The sequence below is a fragment of the Caretta caretta genome, chromosome 5 (genome assembly GCF_965140235.1).
Source record: "Caretta caretta isolate rCarCar2 chromosome 5, rCarCar1.hap1, whole genome shotgun sequence".
NCBI classification, from domain to species: domain Eukaryota; kingdom Metazoa; phylum Chordata; order Testudines; family Cheloniidae; genus Caretta; species Caretta caretta.
This window is the reverse complement of record NC_134210.1, coordinates 42,889,571-42,906,786: the sequence shown is the minus strand read 5'-3', so window position 1 is coordinate 42,906,786 and position 17,216 is coordinate 42,889,571. Positions and strand designations below refer to the sequence as shown.

The following is a 17,216-nucleotide window of genomic DNA, read 5'->3' as shown; positions in this document are numbered from 1 at the left end:
AAGGAAGTGAGGATCAAAGAAATTAAGGTCAGAACTATTCATTAATTTTGGTTGCCCACTTTGAGATATCTAGGACTTGATTTTCACAGTATTTAGCATTATATACCACACTTTGTTCTAGCCCAGTGATTTCGGTTGCACCTCTTAGTACTCATCCAAGGATTTCAAGTCTGCCACCCAGAAAATGAGGAACACACAATTAGTGAGCACCTATGAAAAGTTTGGTTTAAGTAACTTGTTTAGCATCACACAAGAACTCTGTGGCAAAGGCAGGAAAAGAATCCAGTTTTTAGAGCAGCATTCAACTGATTTAACCTAAGTCCATACTTTCTCTTCCCCATTCACTACACACCTTTCAACTGCCTCATTCACTAAACTCCTTCTAAATTCTGTTCAAATGAAGCAGGGCTCCCACTAGGGTGGCCAGATGTCCCAATTTTATAGGGACAGTCCCGATATTTGGGGCTTTTTCTTATATAGGCTCCTATTACCCCCATCCCCGTCCCGATTTTTCACACTTTTTGTCTAGTTACCCTAGGTTCCACAGACAACAGCCACATTCATTACACAACCCTGATAAGTTTCCAGAACACTGTCCATCCTGTGCACTCAAAGATGCAGAGGTCCTGTGCAAAACACAGGACGTAATCATGTGAAGACTCCACCATAATGCATATACACAAGGGGGCTGAATTAAGGTTGTACAGGTTACCTTATTTTTGAGTGCTTGACTTTGCAACCTTAACATGCTTTTAGATGTAGTTGTGTGTGTAAGGTTTTTGTTTTTTTTTTAATTGAAAAAAAAAAATTCCATCCTGTGGAACCATACTGATACCCACATGGTTCATCAACAGGGTTGGAACTCTTAGATCCACAGCACAGGCCTCTGCCACTTGAGGTAAAGGAGTAACTCAGAACAGTTGTAGGTTTTGTCATCCTCTGTGTGGATCAGCCTCTAGATCAGTGGTTTTCAACATGTAGCCCATGGACCCGTGGGAGTCTGCAGACTATGTCTAAGATTTCCAAAGGAAATCCAAAGCACCTCCATTTGAAATTTTGTAGGGGTTCTCAAATGAAAAAAGGTTGAAAACCACTGCTCTAGATCCATAGCTATTTGCTGACAGGGGAGACCCAAGAACCTTGGGTTCAATTCCAGATTCTGGAGGGGAGTATGTTCTTGTGGGCACACTCTTCTGCCCCATTCCCATCCAAGTCTGCCCATTTCTGCCATTGCCTGCTCCAGCTTGTCCCAATGCCAGTCCCGTCTCTCCCTCAACAACCCCCTTATGCTCCCAGTCTCATTTCCCTGCCTCAGCTCCTTGTACCAATCTATCTCCCCATCCTGGCTCAGTTCTTGTCCGATCTGAATTTCAATCAGGCTGCTTCTGCCTCCATGCTGATTGGACACCAGAAACAGTCTCACTATTCTTAGTTCCAGTGCCACAGACACCTCTAGCAGCCAAGAGCAGCAATTGCAGGGAAAGTCTTGCTCAGAGCCTGCAGTCCTGGGCTTGGGCCTGATCAGTGCAGATGGACTCTGGGAAATTACCCGCCAAACTCGAACAAGTTGCTACTATACAGTAATTATTATTATATTATTTATTTGTTGTGGCAAATGCAAATTTTCAAAGGTTTATAACTTGGCCAAATTTGGGCAAACAGTCATACAAACACTAGATAGCCTGGTGTAAGGGACATGCTATCTCCCTGCTAAATTTCAAGTCTGTGCTTCAGAGCATGGGGGCACTAGTGCATCACAATGAAAGAGTCATAAGAATTCAGTTTGTTTGTTTTTCTTTTAACCATGGGCAAATATATATTCTTCCTCTAACCCTGTTTGCAGAAATGGTTGAATTGTTTTTGCTGAAGCTTTAATCAAACTAGGGTTACCAACTTTGGTTGGACGGATTCCTGGAGGTTTCATCACATGACATTACCTTTAATTAAAGATTAATCTTCAATTCCTGGAGTCTCCAGGACAATGCTGGAGGTTTGTATCCCTAAATCAAACTCAACCTGAGTCAAACACTCAGCATAGAAAATTTCAGCCTGGACAGTTAAAGTCTGGCAAAGTTGTAAGCAACTGAAAAAGAGCATCTTATAATGGGACCTGCTGGGCAACTTTAATTATGGGAGGCACTACTACCTCCATGTGTAGCCATACAGACATACAAGGAAGTTTAGGTTTTGTTATCAGAATGAAAAAAAACAAACAAACACACACTTACTTTGAAATTGGATTTACACTGGCCTCAACAATTGCCAAAACTTTACAGTTTTTGATGTTTTCTGGAAACTCCTGTATGCCTGTTAAATAAAGAACAGAAAAACTATGTTAAGTTATTAGACTCAATCACAGGCAGAAAAATGTTTAATTTAAACCATAAAAAAAAACTAATTCATTTAACAATTAATGCAGTGGTTCTCCAATTTTTCATTTCGAGGACCACTTCATATGAGAAATATCCTTTTTCATGCACTACCTTCTCTCACAATACCTGTTTGATACCCACTATTTGTTTCTCAAAATGCTTCATTCTGTGCTCTCTCAGGAAAGGCTCCCACCAACACTCCAGAGAACCACTGCAACAGTGATTTTCATAGATCAGTAAGGCAAATAAAGGGCCTGATCCAGAGCCTTTGGGTCAGCCTTCAATCAATTACACTAAGATACATTTTCAGTAACAAATTGTGCTCCCCTTCTCCCCTGCCAAATTTAGACAGACTATAGATCAACACCACCTGATGGGTTTATGTGGCCTGCAAGACATGTTCGGATTATGCAGAATATAAACTTCATTCCTTTAAATAACTAAGAGTCTAGCCTTCATGATTGCAGAGAACTTCCAAATGTTAATTAAGTGTAATTGATGCTGTTGTCTTCCTAACTCTGCAAAGAGCCTGAAACAATGATAGGCTTTGTTTTCACTGCCCAGAAAAGCATGGTTTTTTTCCTCACAGGATAACAGGCATAGAAAATAGAGGCTGCTACAGGCCATTACCATCTGATCCCACTGAGGGTTACCAAACGAAACTACACCATTTACTCAAGAAACTCCCTGAAAAAGCACAAGAACAAATCTGCACAGACACACCCCTAGAACCTCAACCAGGGGTATTCTATCTGCTACCCAAGATCCATAAACCTGGAAACCCTGGATGCCCCATCCTCTCAGGCATTGGCACCCTGACAGCAGGACTGTCTGGCTATGTAGACTCTCTCCTCAGGCCCTACGCTACTGTACTCCCAGCTATCTTTGAGACACCACTGACTTCCTGAGGAAAACTACAATCTAGTGGTCATCTTACAGAAACCACCATCCTGGCCACTATGGATGTAGAAGCCCTCTACACCAACATTCCACACAAAGATGGACTACAAGCCGTCAGGAATAGTATCCCCGATAATGTCATGGCAAACATGGTGGCTGAACTTCGTGACTTTGTCCTCACCCATAACTATTTCACATTTGGGGACAAAGTATATCTTCAAGTTAGCGGCACTGCTATGGGTATCCACATGGCCCCACAGTATAACGACATTTTTATGGCTGACTTAGAACAACGCTTCCTCAGCTCTTGTCCCCTAACGCACCTACTCTACTTGCGCTACGTTGATGACATCATCGTCATCACCTGGACCCATGGAAAAGAAGCCCTTGAGGAATTCTACCATGATTTCAACAATTTCTATCCCACCATCAACCTCAGCCTGGACCAGTCCACAAAAGAGATCCACTTCCTGGACACGACAGTACTAATAAGCGACGGTCACAACCACCACCCTATACCGGAAACCTGCTGACCGCTATACTTACCTACATGCCTCCAGCTTTCATCCAGACCGCACCACACGATCCATTGTCTACAGCCAAACTCTAAGATACAACCGCATTTGCTCCAATCCCTCAGACACAAACACCTACAAGAACTCTATCAAGCCTTCTTAAAACTACAATACCCACCTGCTGAAGTGAAGAAACAGACTGACAGAGCCAGAAGAATATCCAGAAGTCATCTACTCCAGGACAGGCCCAACAAAGAAAGTAACAGAACGCCACTAGCACTCACCTTCAGCCCCCAACTAAAACCTCTCCAGCACATCATCAGCCTATCCTGAAGGATGACCCACCACTCTCACAGATCTTGGGAGACTGGCCAGTCCTTGCTTACAGACAGCCCCCCAACCTGAAGCAAATACTCACCAGCAACCACACACCACACAACACACACACTAACCCAGGAACCTATCCTTGCAACAAAGCCTGTTGCCAACTCTGTCCACATATCTATTCAAGGGACATCATAGGACCTAATCACATCAGCCACACCATCAGAGGCTTGTTCACCTGCACATCTACCAATGTGATATATGTCATCATGTGCCAGAAATACCCCTCTACCATGTACATTTGCGTAGAGACTGTTCGGTTTGGCCAAAGAATAAATGGACACAAATCAGACGTCAAGAATTATAACATTCAAAAACCAGTCAGAGAACACTTCAATCTCCCTGGTCACTCAATTACAGACAATACTCCAACAAAAAACCTTCAAAAACAGACTCCAATGAGAAACTGCAGAATTGGAATTAATTTGCAAACTGGACACCATTAAATTTGGCTTGAATAAAAACTGGAAGTGAATGGATCATTTCAAAGTAAAAACTATTTCCCCATGCTAATTTTTCCCTGTCTGTTACTCACACCTTCTTGTCAACTGTTTGAAATGGGCCATCCTGATCATCATTACAAAAGTTTTTTTTCTCCTTCTGTTAATAGCCCACCTTAATTGATTAGTCTCTTATAGTTGGTATGGCAACACCCATTTTTTCCATGTTCTCTGTGCATATATATCTTCCTACTGTATTTTCCTCTGCATGCATCCGATGAAGTGGGTTTTAGCCCACAAAAGCTTATTCCCAAACGAATTTGTTAGTCTTTAAGGTGCCACAAGTACTCCTCGTTCTTTATGCATTAACTAGTCTACCATAAAATCCTAATGGAGACATGGCACTGTAGTTTTGCCGTGAGGTAAGTTAAGACAGGCCAATCACAGGTGGGGATTCAGCATTAGCCTCACCCAGCTACCTCTCATTAAAGTTTTTAATAAAACTACAATGCTTTGACTCCAACAGGATTTTACAGTGGGACAGCTAATGCAGATTAGTTATCCCTCTGTAAAACAACAACACCTGCTGCAGTGAAGGTAACTTCAGAGGTGGAAATTTTCCTACCTCCTATTAATTTCATTGGGATGGTGACTCCAAAGCCCAATTTTGACTCTTCAGTGTCAATGTAATATTACTCAGCCCAAGACAAGATTAACAGTCCTGTTTCTCAACCCTAGGTTCAGCAAAGAGGGTTACCATTCCTCAGCACACACTACCACCCTCAGCCTCAAATTAATTCATACCAGTAAGTGAAACAAGTTGCAGCATTTGCTGAGTAGACCAAAATATTTAAATATTTACAACATACAGAATCACAAATGATCATGTAAGCAAATGCAATGTGGAGAGTAGGAGTGAAGCCCACGGAGAGATGGGAAATAACTTCTGCAGGGTAGGAAATGCTCAGGGGTGAACAGAAGAGAGAGGAGAGAAAGAGGGAAAGAAAAAGAAGGGTGGGGAAGGAAGAGAAACAAAGGGCTACCTTTGTGATGGTCTAAGGGCATGGCTACACTTGCAGATGTAGAGCGCTGTGAGTTAAACCAGCCCTTGGAGAGCACAGTAGGGAAAGCGCTGCAGTGTGTTCACACTGTCGGATTCAAGCACACTGGCGTGGCCACATTAGCAGCTCTTGCAACGCCACAGAGAGCAGTGCATTGTGGTAGCTATCCCAGCATTCAAGTGGCTGCAACATGCTTTTCAAATGGGGGTGGTGGGGCTGGAGTGTGACAGGGAGTGTGTTGTGTGAATGTGGGGGGAGAAAGGGGGAGTTTTGGGGTGCTGAAAGTGTGTCAGCATGCTGTCTTGTAAGTTCAGACCCCCTGCCTCTCTCTCACACACTCACAGCAAGCAGTATTCCACACTAACGGTTGCTTTGTCCTGGCGCTGATAAACATGCCGGCTGTCAGAAACAGAGCTTTGAAAGGGGATATCTGCATTCCTACAGCCGAGTTCAAAACAATGACAAGAGTGGCCACTTGACTTAAGGGGATTATGGGATGTTTCCGGAGGCCGATCACAGCGCAGTAATACAACACCTCACTCACACTGACACTGGGGCGTTTCAGCAAAGGTGCAGCAAGCATTATGCTTCTCGGGGAGGTGGATTATCAGGAGCACTCCAGCTGCAGAGTCCAGGCGCTGTAAGTGCTTTGCAGGTGTGGACAGGTCGGGAGTTAGGGTGCCCGGGGCTGCTTTAATGCACTCTAACTTGCATAGTATAGCAAAGCCCTAAAAGTAAATATTTTCTCACTGAGTGACTCTGAATACAACAATAAAGTATTGAACAAACAGCTAAATATTCAGCAAACCTCTCATTCAAATCAGTGGTAGTCCAGGTGTAGATTCAGGTAATACTGTCAAATCCACATGAATAGTGCTATGGTCCCAACTTTTACTCCTGGGGGAATTCTACACCACTGCACATGCACAGAATTAATGTCCCACACAGATTTTTTTTTTTTTTTTTTTTTTTGTGGCAGGGAAGCAAAGAAAAGACTTTCTGACAGGGAAGCAAAGGGAAGCTGCAAGAGTCGTCATGCACCACTCCCCAGCAGTGCAGGTGCATTGTTTCGGGTGCCCAGAGCAGCCAGCAAAGTGGTAAATCACTGGAGGAGCAGAGTTGGGGACACCTCAGCCAGTGGCTCCTACTCTGTGCCAGGCTCAGGTACTACTCCTGGCTGGGCTGGAGAGGACAGAATTTCCTCTTCCCCTGTAAGGAATGGCCCGGGCTGGGTCAGACCCACCCCCAGAAACCTCTCCAGCTGCAGGAAGCGCTGAAACCCCCACTTCCTGCCACCATTGCGCCTCAGCCGTGGCGGGGGAGGGGGTCACTGTACAGGGAGCTGCTCCCCCACCGCCTAATCCCCATGCATCCGGACCCACCTCATACCCAGATTGCCCTGCCAAGCCTCACCCCCTGCACCCAGAACCCCCCCCACTGACCCCACATCCCAACAACCCTCATCCCCTGTACCCAGACACCCCCTGCTGAGCCCCAACCACCTTCACCTAGATCCCCCTGCGGAGTCCCATTGTGTCTGTACCCAGAGCCCCTCTCTCCCAACAAGCCCCTGTTTATCCAGATCTCCCTTACACCCGGGCCCCCCACCAAGCCGCCCGCACCCAGATTGCCCCACACAGAACCCTATCACCCCACACCTGGATCTCCCTACGCTAAGCCCTCCATATTTGTATCCTGCTGGGCTGAGCCTGCCTGCCTACAGCTACTGTGCCTGGCACAGAGGGGCAGGGCCCCCGGGTGTTTCTGGGGCAATCCTGGTCCTTGCGCGGGGTGGGAAGGTGATCTCCTACCTCTGTGCAGTCAGTGGTTTGTGCTACCCACTGCCATTCTGGAGCCTCCAGATTTATTTATTGACAAATTAAATTGGCAGAATTTTGAAGAATTTTCCAATATTGTGTGCAGAATTTTTAATTTTTTGGTGCAGAATACCCTCAGCAGTAAGCTTAGGAACAGTCTCTGGGAGGACCCCTTCAGTGTGCCAGACTCCATAGGAGGTCCCACTCCTCCTCCAGGGTAAGCCATGCGGCTTTACCGCTTCCTTAGATTGGGCCTTTACCACTCCTTTACACTGTGAGCTCCATTCTGTGAGACCCTTGAGGGAAACTTAACCTTAGTGAGCAATGAACCTCCCACAAGCATCTGCAGTGACAGTCAGTGACGTCAACAGTAGGGTTTATTAGCTGACTAGAACACAGCATAGGAAGATCTTGGATAGCACAGAGAAATGAAGGTTACCGCAAAGTACATTCTAGTTAGCCAGAGCTCAAATCTCTCTCCCGCTGTCAGTCTGACTTCCTCAATCAGACTTCCCAGTGAGCATCCCCCTGACTCCTCCAGTAGCCAATACTTAACTTCCACCTCACAAGTCCTTAATATCTAAACTGGGGAGATGTGGCTCTGCCTCCATGCTGGGAGGCACGGAGTCTAGATCTCTCTGGGTCATTGGTTACTATGTGTCCACGTCCAGGCAATTGGATCTGCCACTATATTCTCAAGAGCTCTGCTGATATGGGACCTAAGGCCCAGATAACTAGGCATCATTCACACCTGTGTCTTAGCCTGCCCCAAGAACATACACAGTCTCTCTTCACCCACCAGGTAACAATGCAACACACAGGGGAAACTCACGAAAGCTCATGCTCAAATAAATTGGTTAGTCTCTAAGGTGCCACAAGTACTCCTTTTCTTTTTGCAAAGACAGACTAACACGGCTGTTACTCTGAAACCTGAGGTATATACCGGCTTCATAAAAACATTACAGAACATTTGGCAGTCACAAATATACCACGCCCACTGAGATTAATTAAAAAGAGAAACCATCTCTATCCATCAAATAAGTCTGACCCCCCTTCTGAAGAAAAATGCATTTTTTAATACTTAACGTGTAGGTATGTAAAAACTATATGATATGTAAACTGATGATTACCACAACTTAATACTTAAACAACTTTTTAAAAGAAAGTTACAAGTAGACAAAAATTATGTTTTGGTTAAAATAATAAAGCCCAGAAAATAAAAGATGGGGATAGCAAATGGAGTTGGGATGGGGACTAAAACAGAACTACAATCGTTTTAATTATATTTTCATTAAATTTGTCTTCTGGTAAATTTGCCTTCTGATCTATGCTGTAATTCAACACCACAGAGATGAAAAAGTTCCAAAATTAAAATACTGGCTTAGTACTCTAAACTGGTGTGTGTATCAGAAAATCAAAACATGCATAATTTCCATGATCTACGTATTTACAAGTTTTACAAGAAAAGAACAATTTTTTTATTCTTATGGTTCAAACAAAAACTGAACAAATTTAACACACGTTTTCCAAGAAAAGTTCACTTTTAAGAGTAAGCAGAGAAATTTGTATCTCAAAAGATTTTAAATAAAGTTATCAGGAATTGAAAAAAAGCTAGAAACTAACTCATAACTATAGTGCTCCAAAAATTGCTATACAACAAAAGGTTATTTCCAATAACTTGAAATACCCAATAGCTACATTCCACTTGCAGCATGAAGTCTCTATATGACCTGCATCAAGTAATGCCATCCAAATCTCCTGATAGAACAAGCCTAATATGGCATGAAACTTTAAACCAATGTATGAGATATACACTATGAAGAATCTTCTGCGAGGCTTGACTAATGTTCCAGATATAATTAAGGAGGCCTCTTGAACTCATCTGTCATTAACTGAGAGTGTACCTCAAGATTTAATGTATTGCTTAAGGGTATCACTTTTCTGCTTAAAATGAAGGAATGGTATTGGGAATAACTTCTGTTACAACCCTGGCTGAGCTCACGCTTGTGGTCTGACACCAGGCTGCTGTACTGGACCGAACCTTTGGATCTCATGTGCCTTTAAATTTACTGGGTCTGAGCAGCATCCAGACACTGTCTCTTATTCCAGCCTCTCTGGCACACACCAAGCCTACAGACACCCTGTACCATCTTATTGGGAGGTTGGACCCAGTGATCCAGCTATCCAAGGCCTCAAGACCAGTGCTGAACCCCTAATTCTCCCCACCAGTTTAAGCCTCCCTTTCCCAGAGCTCCATCCTTGTGGGTTTTCTGGTTTACTGTTTAACCCTTTAAGCACCCTGTGATAGTTAAAAAAAGGGAGCACACAGACTTTACAAAGGAGCTTCTAAACAGACAGACAAAGCACAAGAGGTACAGATATAGATAAAAGTAACAAACACCTGCACGTAAAACCCCTCTCCCTCTAAAAAGAAAAGGAGTACTTGTGGCACCTTAGAGACTAACCAATTTATTTGAGCATGAGTGTCCTTACCACTCTGAAAGCCCTTTGGATTTTGGTTGTTATCCTTTCAGGGTCCCAGTACCTTCCTGCACCCCACTCCTCTTGCTCAATCTTCTGGTTGTCTACAGAGGGACAGTGAGAGCGCCCGGACACACAAAAATCTGGGCCTTAAATAAAATTTTGGCCTCCTCTGTCAGGTGACCTTCGGACCTGTCAGGTAATCAGTTGCTGAACTCACAGGCCTCTCCTCCTCATGCATCTAAACTGGAACTAGTAGTTTCCCTGGAATTGCAGACAGCCTGCTGTTCTAGCATAAACACATTTGAACAGCAGTCCATCAAGGCTGAGGAATTTTGATTACTTTCCCATTGTTACCTTTTCTGCTAGATGTAAGAAATTCTTCTAATATCTCCTGGGTGACCCAGCTCAAGATGGAAGTCACAGGGCAAAGTACAGTTTACAATCCACAAAACAGAATGGTGTTTGTAGATTTGATTTAGATTTACACTAATCACTCAACTTTTTATCTAAAACCAAAAGATTATCTGGTGAGCAGACACAGAGGACTAGACAAGTGAGCTGGCAGAAGAGAAGAGTAGATTGGCTGGGAGGTAGGATTTTTGTTGTTTTTATTAGATAAATGGATAGTTAAGTATTCTGAATGAAAATATCAGCTATTGATGGACTGAGAAAATACATTTAAAGGTTTTTTTGGTGGTAATTTCTTGCTCATAATTGACTTATGAGTGCAAGACAGTGCAGTCTGAGCTATGCAGATTGGCTGGTGGATGCGCTGCTGTAACATCATCTATTCTATTTTTAATTAGAGAAAGAAAGGAATGTGTGTTTTGTTATGAAAAGCTCAAACAGGAATTGGTGATTTTCTACAGCATATAACTCAGCCAAATGTGAATGAATTTCCATGAATCTACTTGTACCCTCCTGCAAGATTTCAAAACCCTACTGCAAGCTATGGAAGCAACAAAGCTCTCCAAAGAAAGATTGCAAGGTTTTTTTTTTTTAATAATGGAAAGCGTTAGGCAACCTTAACACGTTTTTTGTAAATATAAAACCAAGGCCACAATTGTGCATGTGCTTAAATGTTAATGATATGAACAGTCACCCTTTAATGAACTACTCAAGTGAGCAAAATAAGCATTCCAACATGAGCATGGTGGATAAAACACTTATTTTTTAAAAGAATGGGATAGTAATCAGTAAGTTTTAAGGTGGCTGGGAAGGCACCGGATGATTGGTGGCAAAATATTTCTTAGGCATGGCAAAAAATGCCGAAGCTGATTCTGCTTGTAAAAGGTATGAACCTATCCTCTCTACTCCGCTGGTGGTTTTGGAGAAAAAAAAGGGAATTACTAAGCCAGAAGTTGAAGTACATAAGAAAAGTGTGCAGGTAGCCCATTAATTAATGTATTTAAAACTTTGAAAACTATCAAGAAACCAAATTTGAAATGGAACAAGGAAAAATAAATTAGGCCAAATCTCAGTTGGCATCTCTCGGCAAGCAAAACACCTTAATTTGGTTCCACTTACTTGAACAAGGGTATACTAAACAAACCCAATTTTTTCAATCTTCCCTCATAGGTCATATTTTCAAGACCTTTCATAATTTTTGTTGCTCTTCTCTAGACTTTCTCCATTTTGTCCATATCTTTCCTGAAATGTGGTGCCCAGAACTGGACACAATACTCCAGTTGTGGCCTAATCAGCGTGGAGGAGAGCGGAAGAATTACTTCTTGCTTACAATACTCCTGCTAATACATCCCAGAATGGTGTTTGCTTTTTTTACAACAGCATTACACTTTTGACTCATATTTAGCTTGTGATCCACTATGACCCTCAGATCCTTTTCCGCCGTACTCCTTCCTAGGCAGTCTAAACAGAGTGACAAAAGAAAAACCAGTTAAACGTATCTTTGTAAAAGTTTTCAATGTTTTTATGAACTTTGCACATCCAACGTGTTAATATAAGGATGAGCAGGTAATAAGTTTTTAAAGAAACTCTGAATACCTAAAATAGATCCCCTTTGGGAAAAGACAGTGAGAGACATTAAAGGGAAACAAGCAATTAGTGAACTCAACTGCAAACAGAAATGCAGACCTTGCTGGGCTTAAAAATAAATTCTTTAGAGTTCTCAAAAATATCAACCTATTTACATACAGTACTTTAGTTTTCAATTAATTCTAGATAGTTTATAGTGATTGTGATGAGGCCACTACTACTATGTTTTAAAAAAAACATAACTGAATTATTAAGCATTTTTTCTCTCACCTCCTTCCCAAGCGTATCATTTACCAATTCCAAATTAAGGCCAGAATTTACACACAAACATATTAATAACTCTTTGTTGTTGCTGTTATTATTAGTTCATCCAAGAACTAAGAAAAAGGAGTAAAGCAGGAAGCTAGCACAAGAGACTTAACAAGGGAGAGCAAAAGGTGAGATGGGGACACTTCACTTGGGAGCATATGAGAGAGAAGGTGCAGTACTTGAACAAGACTGGAATTGTGCATCAGGGCTATTGCTCTTGGATCCTTTTGATAAGCAAAGAATACATAGGTATTTTGCACTTGACTTTTTAAATGCAAGGAGTTCTACCTGAGGCTAGCTGAATTTCTTCATAGGAAGGTGGATCCAACACCACTGGATCTACCAGCAGCCAACTTAGCCAGTCTGCCATACAGTAAGTTTGCCTCTGATGTTGAGGGCATGCAAGAATAAAAGAGGATTCCTGCCCAGATTAGAAAGTCTTGAGGTCTCCAATGGAGGAGGATCCCCTATCTTGTTCCTTCCCACCTGCTGTTGCATGACAGCCATTTTGTTGTTGTTTGTAAACTAAAATCTGACTTCCGAAGTTCTCTGAATGAGTTGCAAGAATGCTTCCCAGCCTTCCAACCTGGCACGTTGTCACCATTATCCTTACTAACCCAGAGATCCATGCCCTTGAGAAAACCCATTCTAGATTGGTCATCAGTCCTCTTCTCATGGGGAATTAAGAATCCACAGTTCCACCCACAGTTCCCATTTGGTCTTGGGGTCTTTAAAAGAAAGATTTTTTGAGGAAAGTATGAAAGAACAATGAAAGACCAACAACAAGAACAGACTGGAACAACAGGTGGAGGATACTGTAGTGAGCTTCACCATTGTGGCTGCCACCCACACCATTTCCCAGGTCCCCAGGCCTTCATCAACTTGATTCCTGAGTGATCTTCTGGCTAGAATGGGCCAGAAAGAAAGGGATCCAGATGATATCACCATGCCTACCTGCTTCAGCTGAATCCCAAACCCTACCTGAGATAACAGTTACCACCATCTTTGCTACCATCTAAGGGTATGTCTACACTACGAAATTAGGTCGAATTTATAGAAGTCGGTTTTGAAGAAAGTGTTTTTATACAGTCGATTGTGTGTGTCCCCACAAATGCTCTAAGTGCATGTAGTCGGCAGAGTGTGTCCACAGTACCAAGGCAATCGTTGACTTCCAGAGTGTTGCACTGTGGGTAGCTATCCCACAGTTCCCGCAGTCTCCGCCGCCCATTTGAATTCTGGGTAGAAATCCCAGTGCCTGATGGGGCTAAAACATTGTCGCGGGTGGTTCTGGGTACATATTGTCAGGCACCCCTTCCCTCTCTCCTTCCATGAAAGCAGGGGCAGACAATCGTTTTGCGCCTTTTTTCTTGAGTTACCTGTGCAGACGCCATACCACGGCAAGCATGGACTCCGCTCAGCTAACCGTCACAGTATGTCTCCTGGGTGCTGGCAGACGTGGTACTGCATTGCTACACAGCAGCAGTTTATTGCCTTTTGGCAGCAGACAGTGCAGTATGACTGGTAGCTGTCGTCGACATAGTCCTGGGTGCTCTTTTAACCAACCTCGATGAGGTCAGGGGCACCTGGGCAAACATGGGAGTGACTCAGCCAGGTCATTTCCCTTTTATGTTTCGTCTCATGGCGATTGAGTACTACCGGCAGTGCACTGTCTTTTAATCAGCAGCCAGCAGAAGACGATGGCCAGTAGTCATACTGCATCATCTTCTGCAGAGCACCCAGGAGATTACTATGGCTAGCGGTTGTACTGCACAGTCTGCTGCCAGCAATATGTATAAAGATAGATGAAGTGGTTCTAAACAAGAAATAGACCAGATTTGTTTTGTATTCATTTTCTCCTCCCTCCCTCCGTGAAATCAATGGCCTGCTAAACCCAGTTTTGAGTTCTATCTTTGAAGGGGCCATTCTGTTTCTCACAAAGCCACCCCCTTTGTTGATTTTAATTCCCTGTAAGCCATGTCGTCAGTCGCCCCTCCGTCCGTCAGGGCAACGGCAGAAAATCGTTCCGTGCCTTTTTTCTGTGCAGACGCCATACCACGGCAAGCATGGAGCCCGCTCAGATCACTTTGACAATTAGGAGCACATTAAACACCACACGCATTATCCAGCAGTATATGCAGCACCAGAACCCGGCAAAGCAAAACCGGGTGAGTAGGCAACCTCAGCGTGGTGACCAGAGTGATGAGGACAGAAACAGAATTCTCTCAAAGTTTGCCCTGGCAAATTGGACATCCTGGTGGCAATGGGGCAGGCTCATGCTGTGGAACACCGATTCTGGGCCTGAGAAACAAGCACAGACTGGTGGGGCTGCATAGTGTTGCAGGTCTGGGATGATTCCCAGTAGCTGAGAAACTTTTGCATGTGTAAGGGCACTTTCATGGAACCCAGCCTACCCCTTAATGCCATGGCTCATGAAGCCATACACAGGCAACCTGGACAGTAGACAGGAGCTGTTCAACTACAGGCTGAGCAACTGTAGAATGCTGGTAGAATGTGCATTTGGACGTTTAAAAGCACGCTGGCGCAGTTTACTGACTCGGTTAGACCTCAGCGAAACCAATATTCCCACTATTACTACTGCTTGCTGAGCACGCCACAATATCTGTGAGAGTAAGGGGGAGACGTTTATGGCGGGGTGGGAGGTTGAGGCAAATCGCCTGGCCGCTGGTTACGCACAGCCAGACACCAGGGCGGTTAGAAGAGCACAGGAGGGCGCGGTGCACATCAGAGAAGCTTAGAAAACCAGTTTCATGACTGGACAGGCTACGGTGTGAAAGTTCGGTTTGTTTCTCCTTGATGAAACCCCCCCGCCCCTTGGTTCACTTGATTTCCCTGTAAGCTAACCACCCTCCCCTCCTCCCTTCGATCACCTCTTGCAGAGGCAATAAAGTCATTGTTGCTTCACTGTCATGCATTCTTTATTCATTCATTACACAAATAGGGGGATAACTGGCCAAGGTAGCCCAGGAGAAGTGGTGGAGGAGAGAAGCACCAGGAGGGGTGGCGGAGGAGGGAAGGACAAGGCCACACAGCACTGTAAAAGTTTAAAACTTTAAAACTTATTGAATGCCAGCCTTCTGTTGCTTGGGCAATCCTCTTGGGTGGAGTGGCTGGGTGACTGGAGGCACCCCCATCGCATTCTTGGGCGTCTGGGTGAGGCGGCTATGGAACTTGGGGAGGAGGGCGGTTGGTGACACAGGGGCTGTAGCAGCGGTCTGGGCTCCTGCTGCCTTTCCTGCAGCTCAACCATACACTGGAGCATATTAGTTTGATCCTCCAGCAGCCTCAGCATTGAATCCTGCCTCCTCTCATCACGCTGCCACCACCTTTCAGCTTCAGCCCTCTCTTCAGCCTGCCACCTCTCCTCCCCGTCATTTTGTGCTTTCCTGCATTCTGACATTGTCTGCCTCCACGCATTCGTCTGTGCTCTGTCAGTGTGGGAGGACAGCATGAGCTCAGAGAACATTTCATCGCGAGTGCGTTTTTTTTGCCTTGTGATCTTCGCTAGCCTCTGGGAAGAAGAAGATCTTGTGATCTTTGAAACACATGCAGCTGATGGAGGAAAAAAAAGGGACAGTGGTATTGAAAAAAAGACATTTTATAGAACAATGGGTACACGCTTTCACAGTAAACCTTGCTGTTAACATTACACATAACATAGCACATGTGCTTTCGTTCTAATGTCGCATTTTGCCTCTCCCCACCACGTGGCTAGCCTCTCTCCCTTCCCCGTGGCTAACAGTGGGGAACATTCCTGTTCAGCTACAGGCAAACAGCCCAGCAGGAACGGGCACCTCTGAATGTCCCCTTAAGAAAAGCACCCTATTTCAGTCAGGTGACCATGAATGATATATCTCTCCTGAGGATAACCAAGAGAGATAAAGAACGGATGTTGTTTGAACACCAGCAAACATACACTGCAATGCTTTGCTGTACAATGATTCCCGAGTACGTGCTACTGGCCTGTGGTGGTAAAGTGTCCTACCATGGTGGATGGAATAAGGCTGCCCTCCCCAGAAACCTTTTGCAAAGGCTTTGGGAGTACATCCAGGAGAGCCGCCAATGCCGGGGCAAATTAATAATTAAACACGCTTGCTTTTAAACCATCTATAGTATTTTAAAAAGGTACACTCACCAGAGGTCCCTTCTCCGCTTACTGGGTCCGGAAGGCAGCCCTGGGTGGGTTCGGGGGGTATTGGCTCCAGGTCCAGGGTGAGAAACAGTTCCTGGCTGCCGGGAAAAACTGTTTCTCCGCTTGCTTGCTGTGAGCTATCTTCCTCGTCCCAAAAACCTGCTTCTATGTTGCCTCCATCTCCATTGAAGGAGTCAAACAACACGGCTGAGGTAGTGGTGGCTGAACCCCCTAAAATGGCATGCAGCTCATCATAGAAGCGGCATGTTTTGGGCTCTGATCCGGAGCAGCTGTTTGCCTCTCTAGTTTTCTGGTAGGCTTGCCTCAGCTCCTTAAGTTTCATGTGGCACTGCTTCGGGTCCCTGTTATGGCCTCTGTCCTTCATGCCCTGGGAGATTTTGACAAATGTTTTGGCATTTCGAAAACTGGAACAGAGTTCTGATAGCACGGATTCCTCTCCCCATACAGCGATCAGATCCCATATCTCCCGTTCAGTCCATGCTAGAGCTCTTTTGCGATTCTGGGACTCCATCATGGTCACCTGCAGCTTGCCACACTGGCCAAACAGGAAATTTAAATTCAAAAGTTCACGGGCCTTTTCCTATGTACCTGGCCAGTGCATCTGAGTTGAGAGTGCTGTCCAGAGCGGTCACAATGGAGCACTCTGGGATAGCTCAAGGAGGCCAATACTGTCTAATTGTGTCCACAGTACCACAAATTCGACCCGGCAAGGCCGATTTCAGCGCTAATCCCCTTGTCGGGGGTGCGGTAAGGAAATCGATTTTAAGA

General features: G+C 44.5%; 1 protein-coding gene across 11 annotated transcripts in view; it reads right to left on the bottom strand.

The window, feature by feature from the left end:
- ERBIN (erbb2 interacting protein) overlaps positions 1-17,216 on the bottom strand; it is a 225,299-nt gene that overhangs the window by 88,521 nt on the left and 119,562 nt on the right. For all 11 annotated transcript variants that reach the window (XM_048851872.2, XM_048851875.2, XM_048851877.2 and 8 more), the window contains one exon: positions 2,229-2,307. In XM_048851872.2, coding sequence (XP_048707829.2) covers positions 2,229-2,307 — 79 coding nt within the window. The remainder of the gene's footprint in view (positions 1-2,228; positions 2,308-17,216) is intronic.